General features: G+C 41.6%; 1 protein-coding gene across 1 annotated transcript in view; it reads left to right on the forward strand.

Moving 5' to 3' along the window:
* The window catches only part of LOC124119084, a 61197-nt gene that overhangs the window by 35195 nt on the left and 5481 nt on the right, over positions 1–20521 (forward strand). Inside the window, exons 12-16 of the mRNA XM_048389188.1 lie at positions 3676–3814; positions 6607–6715; positions 8537–8609; positions 8695–8841; positions 9689–9828. Of these exons, the coding sequence (XP_048245145.1) occupies positions 3676–3814; positions 6607–6715; positions 8537–8609; positions 8695–8841; positions 9689–9828 (608 nt within the window). The remainder of the gene's footprint in view (positions 1–3675; positions 3815–6606; positions 6716–8536; positions 8610–8694; positions 8842–9688; positions 9829–20521) is intronic.

Below are 20521 nucleotides of genomic sequence, written 5' to 3' on the forward strand. Positions count from 1 at the left end.
AAGATTTACCATTTGTTTCCTGAAAATCTCCAAAATCAACCTCGGTTTACACATTTAGTGTTGCCATTAGTCCAAACCATGCATGCAATGAATCGAACAAAGTCCTTTTTAGAGACCCGAGAAGATTCCAGGATAGAATAGGTCTTCAGCAACCAATACTTGCCGTACAAGGCGACAATGCGTGTCGTAAAAGGCGATTAACGGGATCGGGTGGTCAGGCTCGCTGACTTGGTTGATACATGTCATCGATCCCAATTGTTGGGATCGATGCTCATGATATCAATCACTGGATTGTCTGATCCAGACTCGATTATTATACAGACCGCCGTCATATTGCTGGAATATTGCTGAGTGCGGCGTTAAACGACAAACCATCAACAACCTGTAAATACATATGTTGTTTTTGGTTTGATACGTAGGTGGTTATACAACAAGACGAACCTTCCTGTTCTGGCTCACAGCAAGTTTTGGTAAGGTATTCACTCACACCCAAACATTTGTAAGCTAAACTATACTCGAAGAAGTGCATAAAGAGAAACGACGTTTTTTTTGCTGGTGAGATGACGGTTTTAAAGATGCCAATAAAGCCATGAACGTTTATAGTGTTTCCTCTGACCTGGATCAGTTAACTTCAACTTCAAAGCAAGACTTATAAGAGACTGAAACTTGTTTTACGCCATAGTCAGTTGTGTCGAGAAGTGGTTGTAAAATCATGATAACAGATGATCCCGATTGATAGGTCATGGACATGAATGAATTAGAGTCCTTGTGCTGTTTTTCAATCTTGCGATCAGTGACACCAGATAACACCTAAGAAAAACAAACACAAATAATTATTTTAGATCTTTATCTTTAAAAACCGACGCATTTTCACATTTCTAGTCACTAATTACAGAGTTTCTTCTCCGTAAACATATGTTCCTCAGGATTGAGAGAGAAATCGAAATCATTTGTGTTCGATTATAGAAAATTGCGTTCGATCAGTCATTGGGACCCACCAATCTGGATTATATATATTAATCATAACACCACCCAGGAATAATCTAGCTGTAGGAGAGCAACCAGGCTGTTGTTACCTGCATGGGATAATGGCACCAATTGTCCATCCCTATAACCCCACGAGCATAATTGGTAAGTATCTGGTTGAAATAACGAAAGATGTAAACAACTTACAAAAGCATGTAAACAGTATAAGTAAGGATACGATATATGGATGAACAACTTCTGTATTACAGTCTGTGGCCGAAATAACTTACAATTGGAGTGCAAAATCACAAATGACACACCTTCGAGCAACTTTGACGTGAGAGGCTCGAAGGGATGTAGACCCTTGTCTTCCCATCATTCAGGAAGCTGCAAAATCTTTTAACTTCCTTTCTCAGGTCATCCAATAACACATATGCCAAGCAGAATGGGGGAAACTACAATTTCATTATTGATGGACATAAAGCAATACCAACAGAAGAGGTTAGCACTTTTTTTCTTCTTTTTTTAACGTTGCACTCAGAAATATTCCAGTTACACAGCGGAGTATGGACCAGACAAACTAGTTAGTGCTCTCGTGAGCAACGATCAACATCATCGGGATACGTTGACATGTAATATATAACCAGGTCACTGAGCGGTTAGTCGGTCCAATACGACCATCATAGTTTGCTGGGGACATATTGTAACCCGGAAGCAGCATGGGGATACGTACCGGCTCCCTTAAAACAAACATGATTTAATCAAGCAAAGCATATAAAGATGTTATATTATCATTTGATGACAACTGATCACATTGCTTTCAGCGATTCTGGACAGATCTCATGTCTTCCGCGCGACAGTGGGGACTGCTTGTCTATGAACAGGTACACATTTCATTTAGTGCAGCTATTTTACATTTTTCTGAGAAAATTTACATTTACAGGTATCAGTACTTTAAAGCAGGAATTCCATCATTATTGAATTAAAATTGACTCTAATATTCTTTTTAGTGAATCATAAGTCACAGTTTTTACTGTGCACCTGCATCAGTGTGTTCCTATTCATATATGTATACAAGATGTCTTCAATGTAGCACGTTCTGTTTCAGGACTTTCTAGACAAGCAGTTTGACTCGTTGACCCAGCTTCACACTGACGTGCATCTAGCCAAGCAATGGTTGAAGGAGATGGGTAATGGAGCAGCAAAGAATGGCTTGAGAATCCAGTACTGTATGGCCTACCCCCGCCACGCCCTTCAGTCGCTGGAAATTCCCGTAGTAACACAGGTGGGTGTGCACAAATGTCAGTTAATGAAAACAAAGTGACAGGAAAAGAACAAGAAGCATTTTATCCAAGAATTTTATTTGAAACATGCAGATTGTTTAGTATAGCAACATAAAATGATGGGCTTAATGTGTCAAGAAGGCCTAAGTTGTATTCATAAAAATAACATTTGATAAATATATGACAATCCTATGCAATGTGTACATATTTATATTTCCCTTTGCCTCAGAGGAAGAGTAAGCATGTCTTCAACATCGTTCAGTTAGTTAAGTTCCAAACCATACGTCACAGTAATAACGTCAAACACGCTCATTTTGACGCCAAAATGTTACGTTAACTAGTGTTCCTAAAACTTGAAAAACGCTTACGAGGATTCGGTTTCTATTGTGCTTTATGTATTCTCACACATACTTTGAAATTTGCAGTAACCCCCAAACCTGCATTTTGTAACCTACATCCACCCTTAATTACGAGCAATTAAAATCTTGAAAAATATATCTGTCGTGTATAATACGCACAAAGCCTTCTCTTGTATCATTTATGACTGTCAACATAAACCACGAAATTTACGATCTTTCAACCCTTTCAGCAAAATCATATTCTAATAATATAAGAGACCCCTATTTCTAAACTTGGGTGCGCCCTGGGCGCTTTTTACGTCGACTACGGTATAAGTATTTCTATAGATTTTTAAATAATGTTAGATTGCATGGAGATGGAGTCTTCGAATCAGCCGTTTCAATCACTGCTCATTTGATTTGAATCCTCTAATTGACCTCTCAGAAGTGCGTATTTTCGAAATTGATAGTTAGTTTCTTTTACCATATGGTACACTACAGACGACGTTACTTTATCTTATCTCTGTTACTGACAACTATGTCTTTTCTTGATTTTTTTTATTTCCAACAATAGGTGAGGGGAAATGGGGTTTAATGTCGCGTCCAAGATTATTGCACTTATAAAGGGACGTGCATGTACGTGTGTGTGTTTGTGTGGCTGCTTGTACTAGTCCGGACTGATGCCGATTTATAGTGTTAGCTCACTGAGATACCATGCCGCAGTTTAACACTCAGACACAGTACACTGACTCCGAGCCGACCAGTCCTTGTTTTAGCCCCTTAATGCCGAGCGCAAGACAGGGTAACAACAAGTACCATCTTTTAACGTCTTTTTGTATTACGCGGTCGGGGATCGAGCCCCGGGCCTTCCGCTCTCCGGGCGGACGCTCTACCACTAGGCCACGGAGGCGGTCATTTCCAACAATAATAAGTCAGAGTAAGATTAAAGCTATGTTGCCTTAGTGACATCGAGAAGTGCATTTACATGGTAATTTTAACTCACTTGTTAGCAGATTTAGTGCTCATCGACTTCCCTCTTTACAGCAGCATTTGATGCATCTGCTATGAATAACTATTCACTTTCTCAGGCAAGGGTAAGCAGAGATTACCATCCAGGCAACGACCACTGGAAGATTGGCGTGTCATCACTCTTGGCTTGGGCCATTGGTTTAGCTCCGTATAAGGACAATTTCTGGACAACATCAGTTCAACCTGGCAACACATACAGTAAGGGAACCTTTTAAAACCACCTACATCTATTGCTCACGACTGTTTGCCTCGTTACTGCAGTACTGTTCCGAAAGACATGGCGGAAGGTTGCACGTTTTCCCGCTGCCACTTTGCGTTTGCGACTTACTGCGGTATATTTACAAAGATATAGCCTTTTATCATTTAACTAAAGCATTTATCCATGACATAAGCTTATGGCATAAAAACATGTATGTCATACCCCAATTACATACGTATGCAAATTAGATATGCAAATTAGATAACCGGAAGTGGGACTTTTTTCGCCGGTGCACGTGAGTAGGTGTTTACAAACAACATGGATACCTTTGATGTTGGAGACATTATTTCAATTATTCTGCAAAAGTCTGTTCAAGTATTTTGTTTAAAATAATCCGAGGAACTTTTTTTCTCAGCGAAGGAATATGCCATAAAGGAGTTAGGAGGTTGTTTATTTTGGTTTACACGGCTATGGAAAAAATGTATCACTACGCACGATCTATACGTAAGATTTCGACAAGTTGCTGATGTTAATGTTTAATGCAACTATTCCTTAATTGGGAAGCAAAAATGTGAAAATGATAAATAGAATTCATCACTCGTGTTTTTTAATATGGGAAATATCAACCTCGTCCCGTTAATCGGTATTTGCCTCGCCAAAGGCTCTGCAAATACCGATTAACTAAGACTCGGTTGATATTTCCCATATTAAAAAACACTCGTGATGAATCCTCTATATCGCAACTTTTGTATCGCAAAAGTTCCCCGAACAAATATGTAAAGAATGTATGGAATTAGTAGACATTAATTGACACAATTACGGTAATCAAAACACTTTCCTTGTCAACAATAGTGCATGTTTTCACGTCAATGACGAATCCGCCAGAAAGTTACAACAAAACGCTAAACAATAATGTCTATAGTTTTCATCTGGAATGACAAACCTGATAAAATAAAGTGGATATATTTCATTAAGCCCCATGAAGAAGGTGGATAACGAATGATAGATCTCAATGCCTTTCGCCATTCTTTAAAATTGTCATTTCTGAAACGGGAAAAGACATCAGGGAAAGACAGCCAAAATATCCTATTTTCTATTTCCACATTTTTTTTAAATAATGGAGCTCGTATGAATATTGTTTCTTTAACCTATTTTTGAGAGCTATTTTACAGAATTGGGTAAGGTTCTACAGTATGATTGAAATATCTGGTGTGTCTGATTTTGATGAAATAATTGTGGAACCTCTGTGGTTTAATACTTCAATCACTTCCGACTTTGAGATGAAAAGTTTGGTAAAAAAGAAGATAAATTAAATTAAAGACACGTGCAACGAAATTGGTTTAATGGATTTCCAGGAGTTGAAGGACAGCTTTAATATTAAGGGCACGTTTTTAGATCAGGAACTTTCGTCCATCATGGGGGACAAGGTAATAAACATGAACCTTTATCATATACGTGTTCCAAGAAAATGTCGGGCGCTATTATTAACATAAAATAAAAGTAAAACAGGTTGACAATATCATGATATCTTAACTAGAACCGGTCATGTACTCCGGATATGCCTTACATGATAAAGACAACAGGCAGTTTGGTTTGTGCAAGAGACACAAAATTATATGATGTCAGTTTAAATTTATGCATGAGAGACTTTTTATTCAAAAAAGCAATTGTGTAAATGAAACTTGTTCATGATGATAAGTTTTCTTTTTGTAAAAGTATGTTCCATGTTTATATTGAATGCGATGTTATTAATGGTTTCTGGAGAGAACTGGAACAACGATTTAATCAGTACCTTCAAGATACGTTCCATGTTTATATTGAATGCGATGTTATTAATGGTTTCTGGAGAGAACTATAACAACGATTTAACCAGAACCTTCAAGACATGTTTCATGTCACTGCTTCTTCAATCTGTTTGGTTATCAAGAAAAATGCAAAATTACACCAGCACATACTACTGTTAGCAACAAACATATATTCATATATCAAGTCTGAAAAGCGTAAAACCGCCTATTGAACGCTTCATGAGGAATCTATCATCTGTATGCAGAGTCACAAAATCTTTGCAACAACAGAAACATATATCATAATTTCTTATAGAAACGGAAACTACTTCCAGATAACATCTTATGACATTCATGCGTGTCTTTTGCCATATAGCCTCATCTATGGTCCAGTGTCTGTTTCAAGCTGTTTTATTTGTCACCATAAAACAGTTGTGGGAAATACATTACATGAAGCAGCACTCAGGATTACTATTACCTCCTCATCGAAATATCTTCAAACTATTCACTAGGCAAAAGAGACGTTTCTTATTTACAAACGAAGGACATTATGTGTACAGTTTGTAGGAGAACACATTACCGTGGTACATTTTCATGAACTACTTTGCAGGATGTTTACTAGTTTTACGGAAATAACAATATTGATACTGACAAGATTATGTTCTCTTTAGTTGGTGTTTTTTTAGACAATACTATATATTAATTCTTTTCATTTTCTGTCAATACATACAACAGGTAGATTTTGGTATAATGTGGTCTTAATTTGTGACTAATTATACAGCTCAAGTGCTGTTTCGTTTCAGACTTTGTAGGATGTTTAACGGTAATAACAATAATAATACTCACAACACTTTGTTCTCTTTATTTGGTATTTCCGGGGACAATTCTAAATATAAATTTCAGTTCCTGTCAGTTTTCAAGAAATACAACAGAAAGATTTGGTTATATTTTAGTAGTCTTTATTTTCCCAGGTTTCCCATTTTCTCAAGTGCTATGTTCCGTTTCAGACGCGTCAGAGCCCAATACAGCGCTACTAGCAGTCGTCTCTACTCTGAGCACAGGACCTGTTGGGATAAGTGATATGATCGGCGGCTCGAACAAGTCTTTGATCATGAAGTATATATACAATTTATAATGCCTCAAAGTGATATTGACCAATCAGAAGCAGAACTACTAACCCCACATGTGCCCGTAGGACGTCAGTATAAACCCAAGCTGGTATTCCTGGCCTGTACCCTATACCGTCAGCAACAGCCATCTAAACCCACCTCACATATTGCACACAACAAGTCTGGTCCAGAAGTTCGGTATTCGACACTGTTTTGTGTTTTTATATAATTAATCGTGATGTCCAAGGACATTAATTTTGAAAGAAATAACTTTCATGTCTTTATTGATATGTGATTACAGTTAATTCAACAAGGTTTGGCCCCGAAGGTTTGAAGAGTAGTCTCCCATTACCCTTAACGTCAACAGTTGCAAGTGTCCAGTTTTTATTTTGACATGTGCAACAGAGATACCAGACAGTGAAAACATTTCGGCATTATAAATTTATTATGGTGTTTTAGTTGCCATATTTGGTGTCATGTCAGGCCAGCAGGATCATATGAGTGAGTGAGTGAGTGGGGTTTTACGCCGCTTTTAGCAATATTCCAGCAATATCACGGCGGGGGACACCAGAAATGGGCTTCACACATTGTACTCATTGTCGGGAATCGAACCCATGTCTTCGGCGTGACGAGCGAACGCTTTAACCACTAGGCTACCCGACCGCCCCTGCAAAATCATATGAGGCGAGGCTGGAGCTAACTAAATATAATACCGAATACGGCAACAAAAGACACCATAATGCCATAACTCACAGGGTACTTTAGTTTCTAATAATTGTTCGAGTAGGGGACACAAGGGATCCAGACAGTTTTGTTTGTTTGTTTGTTTATTTTTTGTTTAACGCCGTACTCAGCAGTGTTCCAGCTAAAGGACAGCGATCTGTAGAAAATCGGGTCTAGAAGTGACAATCCAGTGACTGACATCATGAACATCGATCTACGCAATTAGGATATGATGACATGCATCAACCAAGTTAGTGGGCCTGACCACCCGATGCCGTCAGCCACCCCTAAAGGACAAGCACGGTGGCCTCTTACAGCAAGCATGAGTTAAATGTAAATGAACGGACAGTGTAACCCACACATTCCTAAAGTGCCAACATCCGTTCACAATATTAGACGGGACGTATTCAGAATAAGTGAATTTGGCGCAACGGCGCTCTGAACAGTATTTCAGTTATGTCAGGCGTGTCAGCTTTCAAGGCTCATGTTCGTGAAGTATTTGCATGAAGTACGTACTGTTTATATATTGTTATTGTTATGAACCTACATACAATCATACACACACACACACACACACACACACACACACACACACACACACACACACACACACACACACACACACACACACACACACACACACACACACGCACGCACGCACACACATACACATACACACATATATACACACATACACATACATACACACACACATACACATATACACGCACACACATACACATACACAAATACATACACACACACACGCGCGCTATGTAAGTGCAACAGTCTTGAACGTGACGGTAAGTCCCAAATCACCTTACCTCACAAACAGGGATGGGGAGTAAGTTGGCTTAACGCCGCAATGAACAGTATCTTATTCACATTACAGAGCATGTGTGAGTGTTGCGTCTGTAACAGAAAGCGTGAGTCAGGGTAAATGTTGCCACAGTCAACAATATTCCACTGTTACCACACAATCTGGACCAGGGACACCAGATTGTAAACAAATGTGAAAAAACTGATATGGTTATCGATTACAATAACAGCTATACTGTCATGCACCCCAGCAACTAACGCTCTTGTCCTCTTCATATGTTTACAGATCCGTAAATGCGGACGGACTTATTTTGAAACCATCCCGCCCTGCAACTGCCATAGACAATACAATTCGAAAAGTAAGTTCCCATTTTGTCCAGAAGAAATATATCATGAACTATCAACGTTTGTCAGATATGTCACAAACCTGATCTTGCCTGACAGATGGCCTGGGGAGACTTTGAGGGACCAGACGGAGAAGTGTGGTCAACATATTCAGATTTTGGAGGGAAGAACAAGTTTGGTATCATCCTTGCTGCGGAGTTGACTGGTAGTTACACGATGACGCCCGGCATGGCTGGCTTCCAAGGAGTAAGTTAACACAGTGTTCTGTTCAGTTTACATATGACCCCCTCCTTGGTGTAGTGGATAAAGAGAGTGGACAACTGGTAGTTTGACCCCTTCCCCACGTCAGACTAAAACCAAGGACAGGACACCAGCCTTTTGTTAAACTCTACGGCATGGCATTCAAGTCTGTACTCAAACAACGCATAGGTTCAGGACAACGAGTGTTATGGATACCACACAACGTTTCAGGGCTACTTCTCCCCCCCCCCCCCCCCCCCCCCCCCCCCCCCCAACTCCCCTATACCAACTGTCACGACCATCAACTCCTCCGTAGTTATATAACATCAGTAACATCATCACTGGCTTCATCTGGATGTTCTCCCACCTGTCAGTCACCTGACGAAAGGACAAGAACTAGCCATATAACGTTGTGTATGTATACCACTCAAAAGAAGTTTAAAAAGTCCATGTTTGTGTCAATTGCAGGTGTTCTTTAACATGTTTTGAGAAGTATATAAAAAACAAGGTGTGGTACACAATCTCCTTGTCGTGACTACATCCAACTTCTAAATGCCTAGACTCTCAACGGATAACTTGACCTACTTTGAAAGAACCATGTATCACTGTATGGTGATTCTGTAAAGCAGATAAAGAAAGAAGAGAAATAAGTTTCCTTAAAGCATCTTCCTAAAACGAGAAAGAAAAACCTGACTGTTCTGGCTGTCTCGGTGAAATACTTGCAGTATTTCAAACACAACCTGTGACATGCGTTCTACATCCATCCACACTTAAAGCGCAAGGCTATGCTAAATTTGGAAACGAACAGGGAGCATAGTTGATATGTTGTGCAAATGTCGGGTTGCTGTTTCAGTTCCCGACTTCCATGATCTTCCCTTACAACAACCCCAGCAAGATCCAGCCTCTGACAGACGCTGACCCCATTACCATGAGTGGCTGCAGCACCGTGGACTTCTGTCTGTTCTATGTGTCGCCTGTCCTTAAGGTTCAAGGGTACGTATATCAAATATGCAGAAGTGTTGCCTATGTATATATCCATGTATATAGCCATGTATATATCCATGTATATAGCCATGTATATATCCACGTATATAGCCATGTATATAGCCATGTATAGAGCCATGTATATATCCATGTATATAGCCATGTATATATCCATGTATATAGCCATGTATATATCCACGTATATAGCCATGTATGTATCCACGTATATAGCCATGTATATATCCATGTATATAGCCATGTATATATCCATGTATATAGCCATGTATATATCCATGTATATAGCCATGTATATATCCATGTATATAGCCATGCATATATCCATGTATATATCCATGTATATATCCATGTATATAGCCATGTATATATCCACGTATATAGCAATGTATATATCCATGTATATAGCCATGTATATAGCCATGTATATAGCCATGTTTATAGCCATGTTTATATCCACGTATATATCCGTTTGTCGCTAATACCCTGCCGGGCAGAAGAAAGCATACACATGGAAATTGGATTTGACCAAAGAATTACAAACGTTATCAAAACGTTACTAGGCCGACACACTGCCAACTTAAGGTTTAAGTGAGTGAGTGAGTTATTATTTAACGTCACATGGGCAATATTTCAGCCAGATCGTGACGAGAAAGTACATTTATGATACATTTATGATACATATATTTAAACTGAATAAAAAGCTGTCAACGAAGGACAGTAGAATAACTAGAATATCACAGACTTGATTTAAAACTAGTTGAGAATATTAAAACGCAGTAAGCATTAATGAACAGCACAATTTAAAAATGGGCTAGAAATCGTCAGCAACTGAAGGGAGATCACCATACTGGGGACCATGGGGACTTACAGTACTTTTGCTTCCTGCATGGACCCCGGCAGGATTTATATCATCCCTTCAGTCACTGGCGACAGTGTACCAGTTAAGCCTTAGATTAAAATAACGAAGATACTACGTTTAAAAGCCTAGTGCGCAGAAAAATACTTCGAATGATTTGGGACTTACATACCCTCTTAGGGGGACAATAATTTTACGCTACTTCAACCCCCCTCAAGGGTACAGCCACTAACAATCTAAGTTATGAATTTCGCACTACCAATTTTTAAAATAATACATTGAACACATCAAAATTTATGAAAAAGCTCTATTTCCTTTAAAAAACATAATATTAAACGAGAATTAACATCAGTAAAAAGGTCCTTAATTGTTTTTACATTGAAATATTTATCCCTTGTGATGGAAAAATCAACACAGTCAAGCAGGACATGCTTGACCGTGATTCTTACATCACAAGGGATACAAAACGGAGGATCCTCACCTTGTAATAAATATTCGTGCGTATATCTGCTGTGGCCAATACGACATCGTCGCATAATGACCTCTTCAAACCTGGACTGACAACCCAAGTAGGTGTAACCGATATTTGGTTTAATTTCATGTAATTTATTGATACCTACTTGGGCGTCCCACTTCTGTTGCATAAGATCTCTGATGTAAGATCGAATCATGGGTTGAAAATCAGTGTATGGGATCAGAAGTGGTGTCACAGATTTGTTGAGGGCTGCTTTTGCAGCAGCATCGGCCATTGTGTTACCAATGATACCAACATGGCTTGGTAACCAACAAAAGACGATGTCATATTGGCCAGTAGCAAGATCATTAAATAATTCGAGAATTTGGATTAAAAGTGGATGTTTTGATGACATATTTTTAATCGCCTGAAGGCATGAAAGAGAATCTGAAAACAGTATGAATTGTTTATGTTTAGCTTGATTACTGATATATTTAAGTGCTGTAAAAATGGCGTTTGCTTCTGCAGTGAATATGGAACTGTTATCAGGTAAACGTGAAGATATTGTTCTGGATCCAATGACAGTGGCACTAGCAACTGCGCCACCATCCTTGGATCCATCTGTAAATAAAGATTTATAAGTGTCATAATTGTTTCTAAGTTGGTGGTATTCTTGTTGGTAAATTAATTGGTTAGTATCTGATTTCTTTAATTTTGTTAATGTAAGGTCAACCTCTGGCCGTACCATTTGCCAAGGAGGTGTTGAAAACTGTTGAGTAGGAGCTATATCTTGCAGTTTAATATTGGAAGCAAACAAGGCAGACTGGATTCTGATTCCGAGTGGTGGAACAAGAGATGACTTTTTATTGTAAATATCTTGGTAAAGAGGATTGAAGACGCAATTAAAAGCTGGATTGGACTGATTAGAATATAATTTAGTGACATATTGTAAAGATAATTTTAGACGGCGTTGTTTAAGAGAAGGTTCATCCGCTTCTACATATAGACTGTGAATTGGAGACGTCCTGAAGGCACCAAGGCAAAGCCTCAGGCCCTGATGATGTATCGTATCAAGTTTTTTTAAATTACTTTTACAGGCTCCACCATAGACGATGGAGCCATAATCAAGTTTTGAACGGATTAGTGACCTGTATAAGTGTAAGAGAGTTGTTTGATCCCCTCCCCACTTTGAATTAGAAACAACTTTCAATAAGTCGAGTGCCTTCAGGCATTTAGCTTTTAGGTATTTAATATGTGGAAGGAAAGTTAAGTGGTTATCAAAAATAAGTCCCAAGAACTTGGCCTCCTTAACAACTTTGATAGGAGTGCCATTCAGAAATAGTTCAGGGTCCTTATGTGGCTTATATTTTCTGCAGAAATGTATACAATTAGTTTTTAATTTGGAAAATTTAAACCCGTTTTCTAGACACCACTTGTTAATTTTATTAAGACATAATTGTAATTGCCTTTCTATTGTGTGCATATTTTTACCACGACAAGATAGATTAAAATCATCCACAAAAAGTGATCCATCAACTGAATCATTTAAAACTTTTGACAAACTGTTAATTTTTATACTGAATAAAGTGACAGACAAAATACTGCCTTGTGGGACACCCTGATCCTGATTATAATGATCAGACAGGGTTGTACCCACTCGGACTTGAAATTGCCTGTCTGTTAAAAACTGTGATATGAAATGAGGCAGACGGCCTCTTAATCCAAAATCATGAAGATCTTTTAAAATACCATGTTTCCATGTTGTATCGTAAGCTTTTTCTAAGTCGAAAAAGATTGATACAGCATGTTGTCTATTTACAATGGAATTTTTTATGAACGATTCTAAACGCACTAAGTGATCGATAGTACTTCTGTTTTTACGGAAACCGCATTGTATATTGGAAAGAAGATTATTTGTTTCCAAGTACCACACTAATCGATTATTTACCATGCGTTCCATCGTTTTACAAACACAGCTAGTTAAAGAGATAGGTCGGTAATTTGATGGATCAGAATGATCCCGCCCAGGTTTGGGAATGGGGATAACAATGGCTTTATGCCATGAAGGTGGAAACATCCCAGATGTCCAAATATCATCGAATATATTTAACATAGTTTCAAGGCATGATTCGGGCAAGTGTTTCAGCAGCTGATAATGAATATTATCAGCGCCTGCTGCTGTATCATGAGCTTGCCCTAAGGCAGTATATAGCTCATGTAGTGAAAATACCTCATTGTAATCTTCACCATTATCAGATGTAAAATTTACTTTTTTCTTTTCCTGTTGAAGCTGATATTTTTGAAATTCAGGAGCGTAATTAGATGAAGAAGAATGATGAGATAAAGTTTCACCAATGCTATTGGCAATGGCAGATTTATCAGTTAACATAGTATCGCCATCCTTCAGATGGTTAACTGTAGAATTTGATCCCTTGCCTTTGATCTTTTTAATCATGTTCCATACCTTGGACATAGGGGTACGAGAGTTAATTTTGGAGACATAAGTCCGCCAGGATTGACGTTTATTTTGCTTAAATAGACGTCTTGCCTTGGCATTTGAAATTTTTACAATATTTAAATTATGGACAGTGGGATGTTTACGGAAGTACTTCTCCGCCTTCTTACGACATTTCCTAGCTTGTTTGCAAGTGTCATCAAACCACGGTTTACGAACACGTGGGTTGATCGAGGACTTGATTCATCAGCAATTTCATTCAGTAGATCTGAGAACAACTGAATCGGGTCAGTAACATTTTGAAAAGACGTAGGTAGTAATTTATCTTTGCATAAAGATTGAAATAAAAGCCAATCAGCCTTCACAAAATTCCATCGAGGTGAAGGTGGATCAACAGCGGGATTAATTGGTTTAAGCACCGTGGGGAAATGGTCACTCCCACATAGGTCATCATGGACGGACCATGAGAATTCATTCAACAAAACTGAATCCGTCAAAGACAGATCTAATGATGAATACGTACCAGTTGCAGGGTGTAAGTAGGTGTCCGAGTCATCGTTAAAGATGCAGAGGTCATTATCAGAAACAAAATCCTCAATGATTTTACCCTTTTGATTAATGATAGAACCTCCCCATAAAGGATTATGACCATTTAGATCACCCATGATGAGACAGGGCTTTGGGAGCTGGTCGTACAGTTTTTGTAGATCATTACGCTGAAGATTTGAAGATGGAGGAATGTATAAGGAGCAAAGTGTGAAGGCAATATGCAGTGTAAGTCTAACTGCAACTGCTTGCAAATTCGTGTCAAGCGGAACAGGACTGTGAACAACGCCCCGCCGCACCAACAAGGAAGCACCTCCAGTAGCTTTATCTCCTGGAGGAGAAAAAGAATGATAGGAACTATACTGCCTTAATTCAAAGTTATCTGTATTTTTTAAGTACGTCTCTTGTAAACAAATTGCTGATGGAATACAATCTGTTGTTAATAACTGTAGTTCATTAAAGTTGTGCCTAAGCCCTCTGCAATTCCATTGAATTAGACTAGAATGATTCATGGTGGTTCTATAGGAGAACGCTCACGTGAATGTGAAGATGAGTCACCACTATTGTTGTGGTGTGAAGATGGGGTAACATCCATCTCAAGAGGCTCGAAAAAGTTATGAACATCTACAGATGTTTCAGTGACTGTTGGGATCTTTGTTGTAATCTTTTTACTTTGTTTTTTCTTTTGTTTTTTTGCCATGTCCGTTGAAGGTTTGTTTGGAGCTGACATTTCAGAAGATGGTATTTTCGGAGTTGGCGGTGATGGGGCCACAGCCTGAGTCACAACCGGAGATGTTGAAGATATAGCACCTGGACTGACAGAATGATTTGTCTGACTCTCGGATGTTGTAGTCAGAGGAACCGGATGCTCAGAAATTGTCCAAGTCAAGTCAGTCTGACATTCTATAGATCTACTGGTTGAATGGCGAGAGACCGTAACAGCAGCGGCAGCAGCAGCAGCAGCATACGATTGTTTTGATGAAGGTGTCCGGCTTTCAAAGAGTTTTTTAGCATCAAGGTAAGAAACATTGTTTTGACATTTGATAGTCAAAATATCTTTTTCACGTTTCCAAAAAGGACAGGATTTGGATGACGCTACATGTTGACCCGTACAATTTATACATTTGAGGTCTGCTGTACAAACTAAACCGTCATGATTGCTACCACAACGGTGACAAACAGTAGGACGAGTGCATGATTTGGAGCCGTGTCCAAATTTTTGACATTTGTAACACCGGAGTGGATTGGGGACATACACCTCCACTCCGATGTTAAAATAGCCTGCCTTTATAGACTGGGGAATGGTTGAAAGTGAAAATGTGAACAAATATGTATTCGTTGGAACAATGTTCTCCCCATCCTTTCTAGTGAAACGCTTCACCGACGTGACGCTTTGTCCTTTGAGTTCCTCAAGAATGTCTTCTTCAGACATTTCCGCCAGACAACGTGCTCTGTCGCGGATGATCCCCCGACTTGAATTTAAAGTTCGATGTTCAGAGACAGCAACTTGCATGTTTGCAAAGATTGTACATTGCAAAAGATTAATAGCCTGCTGTCTCCGTGCACACTCTACCAAAAGAGAGCCGCTCCTGAGACGTGAAACATTCTTTACCTCACCACAAATACCTTCAATGGCTTTAGATATGGCAAAAGGGTTTATTTTTAATGGTTGTTCATTTCGTGCTTCGACTACAAGAAACCGAGCCCAAGAATTTGATTTTGGTGAAGGAGAAACATCTTCATCAGCCGAGAAAATCTCAGCTTCTAGACGTCTTTTCTTGTCATAACGGTTCGAACCAGATTGATTGTGAGCCATGATGAAATTAATGTATTCAGCACCTCTGCTCCCCACCCACCATGGAGTGCTACAAAGAGCGATGTTGTCCTGCACCGGATCTCCAACATGCAAACATCAGGGATACAGAGGTGTTATACTCCAGTAAGAACAACATGAATAGCTGTATTTGTCTATCAAATAAAATGTCAGGCTGGTTCGGCCCATGGCAAGAAATTGAAGACATACAGAACTCAGAGGTCGAAAGTACCAGATTGGCCCATGAGCCACCGCCTTCTGGCGTAAGACTCTAGGCAAATTATTCAATCCAAAATTGATAATACACACAAGTTATGGACGGCCAAGGCCAAAATATACATTACAATACAACACAGATGTGCATTTACAATAATACGCACAGGGCCTGGCATGACCAGCCGATTGATAAGACCGGGCCCATCTTACCACCCGTCTAGGCGAAGTAAGGGTCGAAGTAGTGTGTTGGGCAAAGGAACACAGTTCCAGGAACCAGTGCCCTCAACTACCAGACTCCCGTCCTCCGCCGACACAGGGACGCAACCCACGGCAAACAGGTTGCCCATTTTAGTCGCCTCATACGACCAGCAATGGGAGGCTGTGGAAATATTCTACCCCGGTTCCACACGGGGGAAGAGCTATTAGCGCTACCCAGCACTCACCACGAGGAGGTTGCTCTTCACGAGTGCCTAAGGTTTAAGACACAACTATGATACTGGTATCAAATACATCACCATCGAATAACATTATTGTTTGCTTCATATTGTAGTGAGTGAGTGAGTGAGTATGGTTTTACGCCGCTTTTAGCAATATTCCAGCAATAACACGGCGGAGGACACCAGAAATGGGCTTCACACATTGTACCCATGTCGGGAATCGAACCAATGTCTTCGGCGTGACGAGCGAACGCTTTAACCACTAGGCTACCCGACCGCCCGCTTCATATTGTAGGCACTATCAGACACAGGTGTTCTTTCTCATGTCCAGCAGTTTAGTGGAACTTGGAGAGGAATGTGGTCCATCGGACATGGATGATATCTTCTCGGTAGACGCTATTAGAGTCTCGGGCCATATTTCATTTTAGGAAAAATGCCTCGATCAAGTTCCTTGACGATGACAATACATAGATACGTATACGTAATTCTGTGACACGTGACAAATCCTAAAGCTTGAAACAATTATGTGTTGATGACCTTCTCGCGTCCCAGCTTGATGCAAATGATATAAATCATATGGGCATCAAGTAAGTCAGTAATTATACCTGAACAATGTCCCACGGGTTAAAGTGAGCGAGTGAGGGAGTTGGGTTTAACGCCGCTTTTAACAGTATTCCAGTTATACCGCGGCGTGTCAGATTAATGTGGGAGGAAAGCCCGAAGTGATGCAGGTCTCAGACGTTTACCACTTCGGTGAAACCCACGAGCACGGGTATGGTGCTGACAAACCTAGAAACATAATCGGGGCGAACCGGTATTCGAACCCACAATAATAGGTTTCTGGAGTGCACAAGGGACGCAACTCTGCACAGCGAATCGCGGCGCCCTACGGGTTAAAGAGCAAAAATAGCAGTCATTAGCAAAGTTATTCATGTTGACGCGATTCATGGAATGTTTACCATTTTAACAAACACTTCAACCAGAGAAATATTTCAAATTAAGAACTAGAACATCAGTATGAATATGTATTGAAACCTTCTCTAGTTTTTGGTTTATCTATCCCTTTCGTTTTTCTAACTTTCCTTCTCTCTCTTTCTCCCCCTTCTGATTGTCACATCATTACTAGGTAATAACATCCGTGAGTGACCTACAGCTGCTGGTTACACAATGATCCCCATTGCCTTCTGTTCAAACAAATATTAAGAACAACGACATCCATCCTTCCCCAATGTCGTCAGTGAATTTAGAAATTCGATTGGCTCCTGCTCCTTTAAAACAACAACATGCAAATAGTCTTCAACAAGTCTAGAATACATAGGCAAGTCTAGAATACATAGGCAAGTCTAGAATACATAGACAAGTCTAGATGTCTTCATTCTGAAAATGAAGGGAATCTCTGGGCTCTATATTATCATAATTTAACATACAATTTAACAGACAATTTCAAAATCTTTTCGTTTCAGAGACTTAACTAACTTTCGCAACAAATGTTATATTTGGGATAACACTTTCTTTGTAAAGTACAGTTTCCCAGCCAGGATTTGAAACCACACTGACAGAAGTAAGGCACCTAATCGCCAGGACACAAAGTCCAGCCAATCATCCACCCAACCACCGAGGCTTCCACAAAATGAAAGTCCGATAACTGGTGGTCAAGATCACGTACTTTGTGTACCCCTCTGACATGTGTAAATTGGCATAGCAATGAGGTGAGGTGAGGTGAAATTGGGTTTAACGTCGCGTCCAAGATTATTGCGCTTATATAGCGACGTGCATGCACGTGTATGTGTGTGTGTGGCTGCTTGTACTAGACAAGACTGATGCCGATTTATAGTGCTAGCTCACTGAGATACCATGCCGCAGTTTAACATGAATACCCCACTCAGACACAGTATACTGACTCTGAGCCGACCAGTCCTTGTTTTAGCCCTTTAATGCCGAGCGCCAGACAGGGTAACAACAAGTACCATCTTTTAACGTCTTTTGGTATGACGCGGCCAGGGATCGAACCCCGGACCTTCCGCTCTCCGGGCGGACGCTCTACCACTGGACCACGGAGGCGGTCTGCATAGCAATGAACATACAATGTCATTCATACAGTTGTAAAAAGTAACACATGTTATATTTTGGATAATACTTTCTTCTAGTACTTATTTGACCAATTTAATACAGCAGCTTCCTGTCAATCGTCATTAAGGCCCATTTCTCGGCCTTTTCTTAATAATCTTAACGGACCTATTTCAAAGTAATTATGTGTTATGCGAATGTATGCGATTTGTAAACGTCCATGAAGTTCGACCGCCTCCGTGATCTAGTGGTAGAGCGTCTGCCCGGAGAGTGGAACCGCCTCCGTGGTCTAGTGGTAGAGCGTCTGCCCGGAGAGTAGGACCGCCTCCGTGGTCTAGTGGTAGAGCGTCTGCCCGGAGAGTGGGACCGCCTCCGTGATCTAGTGGTAGACCGTCTGCCCGGAGAGTGGGACCGCCTCCGTGGTCTAGTGGTAAAGCGTCTGCCTGTAGAGTAGAACCGCCTCCGTGGTTTAGTGGTAGAGCGTCTGCCCGGAGAGTGGGGCCGCCTCCGTGGTCAAGTGGTAGAGCGTCTGCCCGGAGAGTGGGGCCGCCTCCGTGATGTAGTGGTAGAGCGTCTGCCCGGAGAGTGGGACCGCCTCCGTGGTCTAGTGGTAAAGCGTCTGCCTGTAGAGTAGAACCGCCTCCGTGGTTTAGTGGTAGAGCGTCTGCCCGGAGAGTGGGGCCGCCTCCGTGGTCAAGTGGTAGAGCGTCTGCCCGGAGAGTGGGGCCGCCTCCGTGATGTAGTGGTAGAGCGTCTGCCCGGAGAGTGGGACCGCCTCCGTGGTCTAGTGGTAGAGCGTCTGCCCGGGGAGTGGAACCGCCTCCGTGGTCTAGTGGTAGAGCGTCTGCCCGTAGAGTGGGGCCGCCTCCGTGATGTAGTGGTAGAGAGTCTGCCCGGAGAGTGGGACCGCCTCCGTGATCTAGTGGTAGAGCGTCTGCCCGGGGAGTGGAACCGCCTCCGTGGTCTAGTGGTAGAGCGTCTGCCCGGAGAGTGGGACCGCCTCCGTGATCTAGTGGTAGAGCGTCTGCCCGGGGAGTAGAACCGCCTCCGTGGTCTAGTGGTAGAGCGTCTGCCCGGAGAGTGGGGCCGCCTCCGTGGTCAAGTGGTAGAGCGTCTGCCGGGAGAGTGGGGCCGCCTCCGTGATCTAGTGGTAGAGCGTCTGCCCGGGGAGTGGAACCGCCTCCGTGGTCTAGTGGTAGAGCGTCTGCCCGGAGAGTGGAACCGCCTCCGTGATCTAGTGGTAGAGCGTCTGCCCGTAGAGTGGAACCACCTCCGTGGTCTAGTGGTAGAGCGTCTGCCTGTAGAGTAGAACCTCCTCCGTGGTCTAGTGGTAGAGCGTCTGCCCGGAGAGTGAGACCGCCTCCGTGATGTAGTGGTAGAGCGTCTGCCCGGAGAGTGGGACCGCCTCCGTTGTCTAGTGGTAGAGCGTCTGCCCGGAGAGTGGGACCTCCTCCGTGATCTAGTGGTAGAGCGTCTGCCCGGGGAGTGGGACCGCCTCCGTGGTCTAGTGGTAGAGCGTCCGCCCGGAGAGTAGGACCGCCTCCGTGGTCTAGTGGTAGAGCGTCTGCCCGGAGAGTGGGGCCGCCTCCGTGATCTAGTGGTAGAGCGTCTGCCCGGAGAGTGAGACCGCCTCCGTGATCTAGTAGTAGAGCGTCTGCCCGGAGAGTGGGACCGCCTCCGTGGTCTAGTGGTAGAGCGCGTATGCCCAGAGAGTGGAACCACCTCCGTGGTCTAGTGGTAGAGCGTCTGCCCGGAGAGTGGGACCTCCTCCGTGGTCTAGTGGTAGAGCGTCTGCCCGGAGAGTGGGACCGCCTCCGTGGTCTAGTGGTAGAGCGCGTAT

The sequence above is a fragment of the Haliotis rufescens genome, unplaced genomic scaffold (genome assembly GCF_023055435.1).
Source record: "Haliotis rufescens isolate VD_foot unplaced genomic scaffold, xgHalRufe1.0.p SCAF_8, whole genome shotgun sequence".
NCBI lineage: Eukaryota > Metazoa > Mollusca > Gastropoda > Lepetellida > Haliotidae > Haliotis > Haliotis rufescens.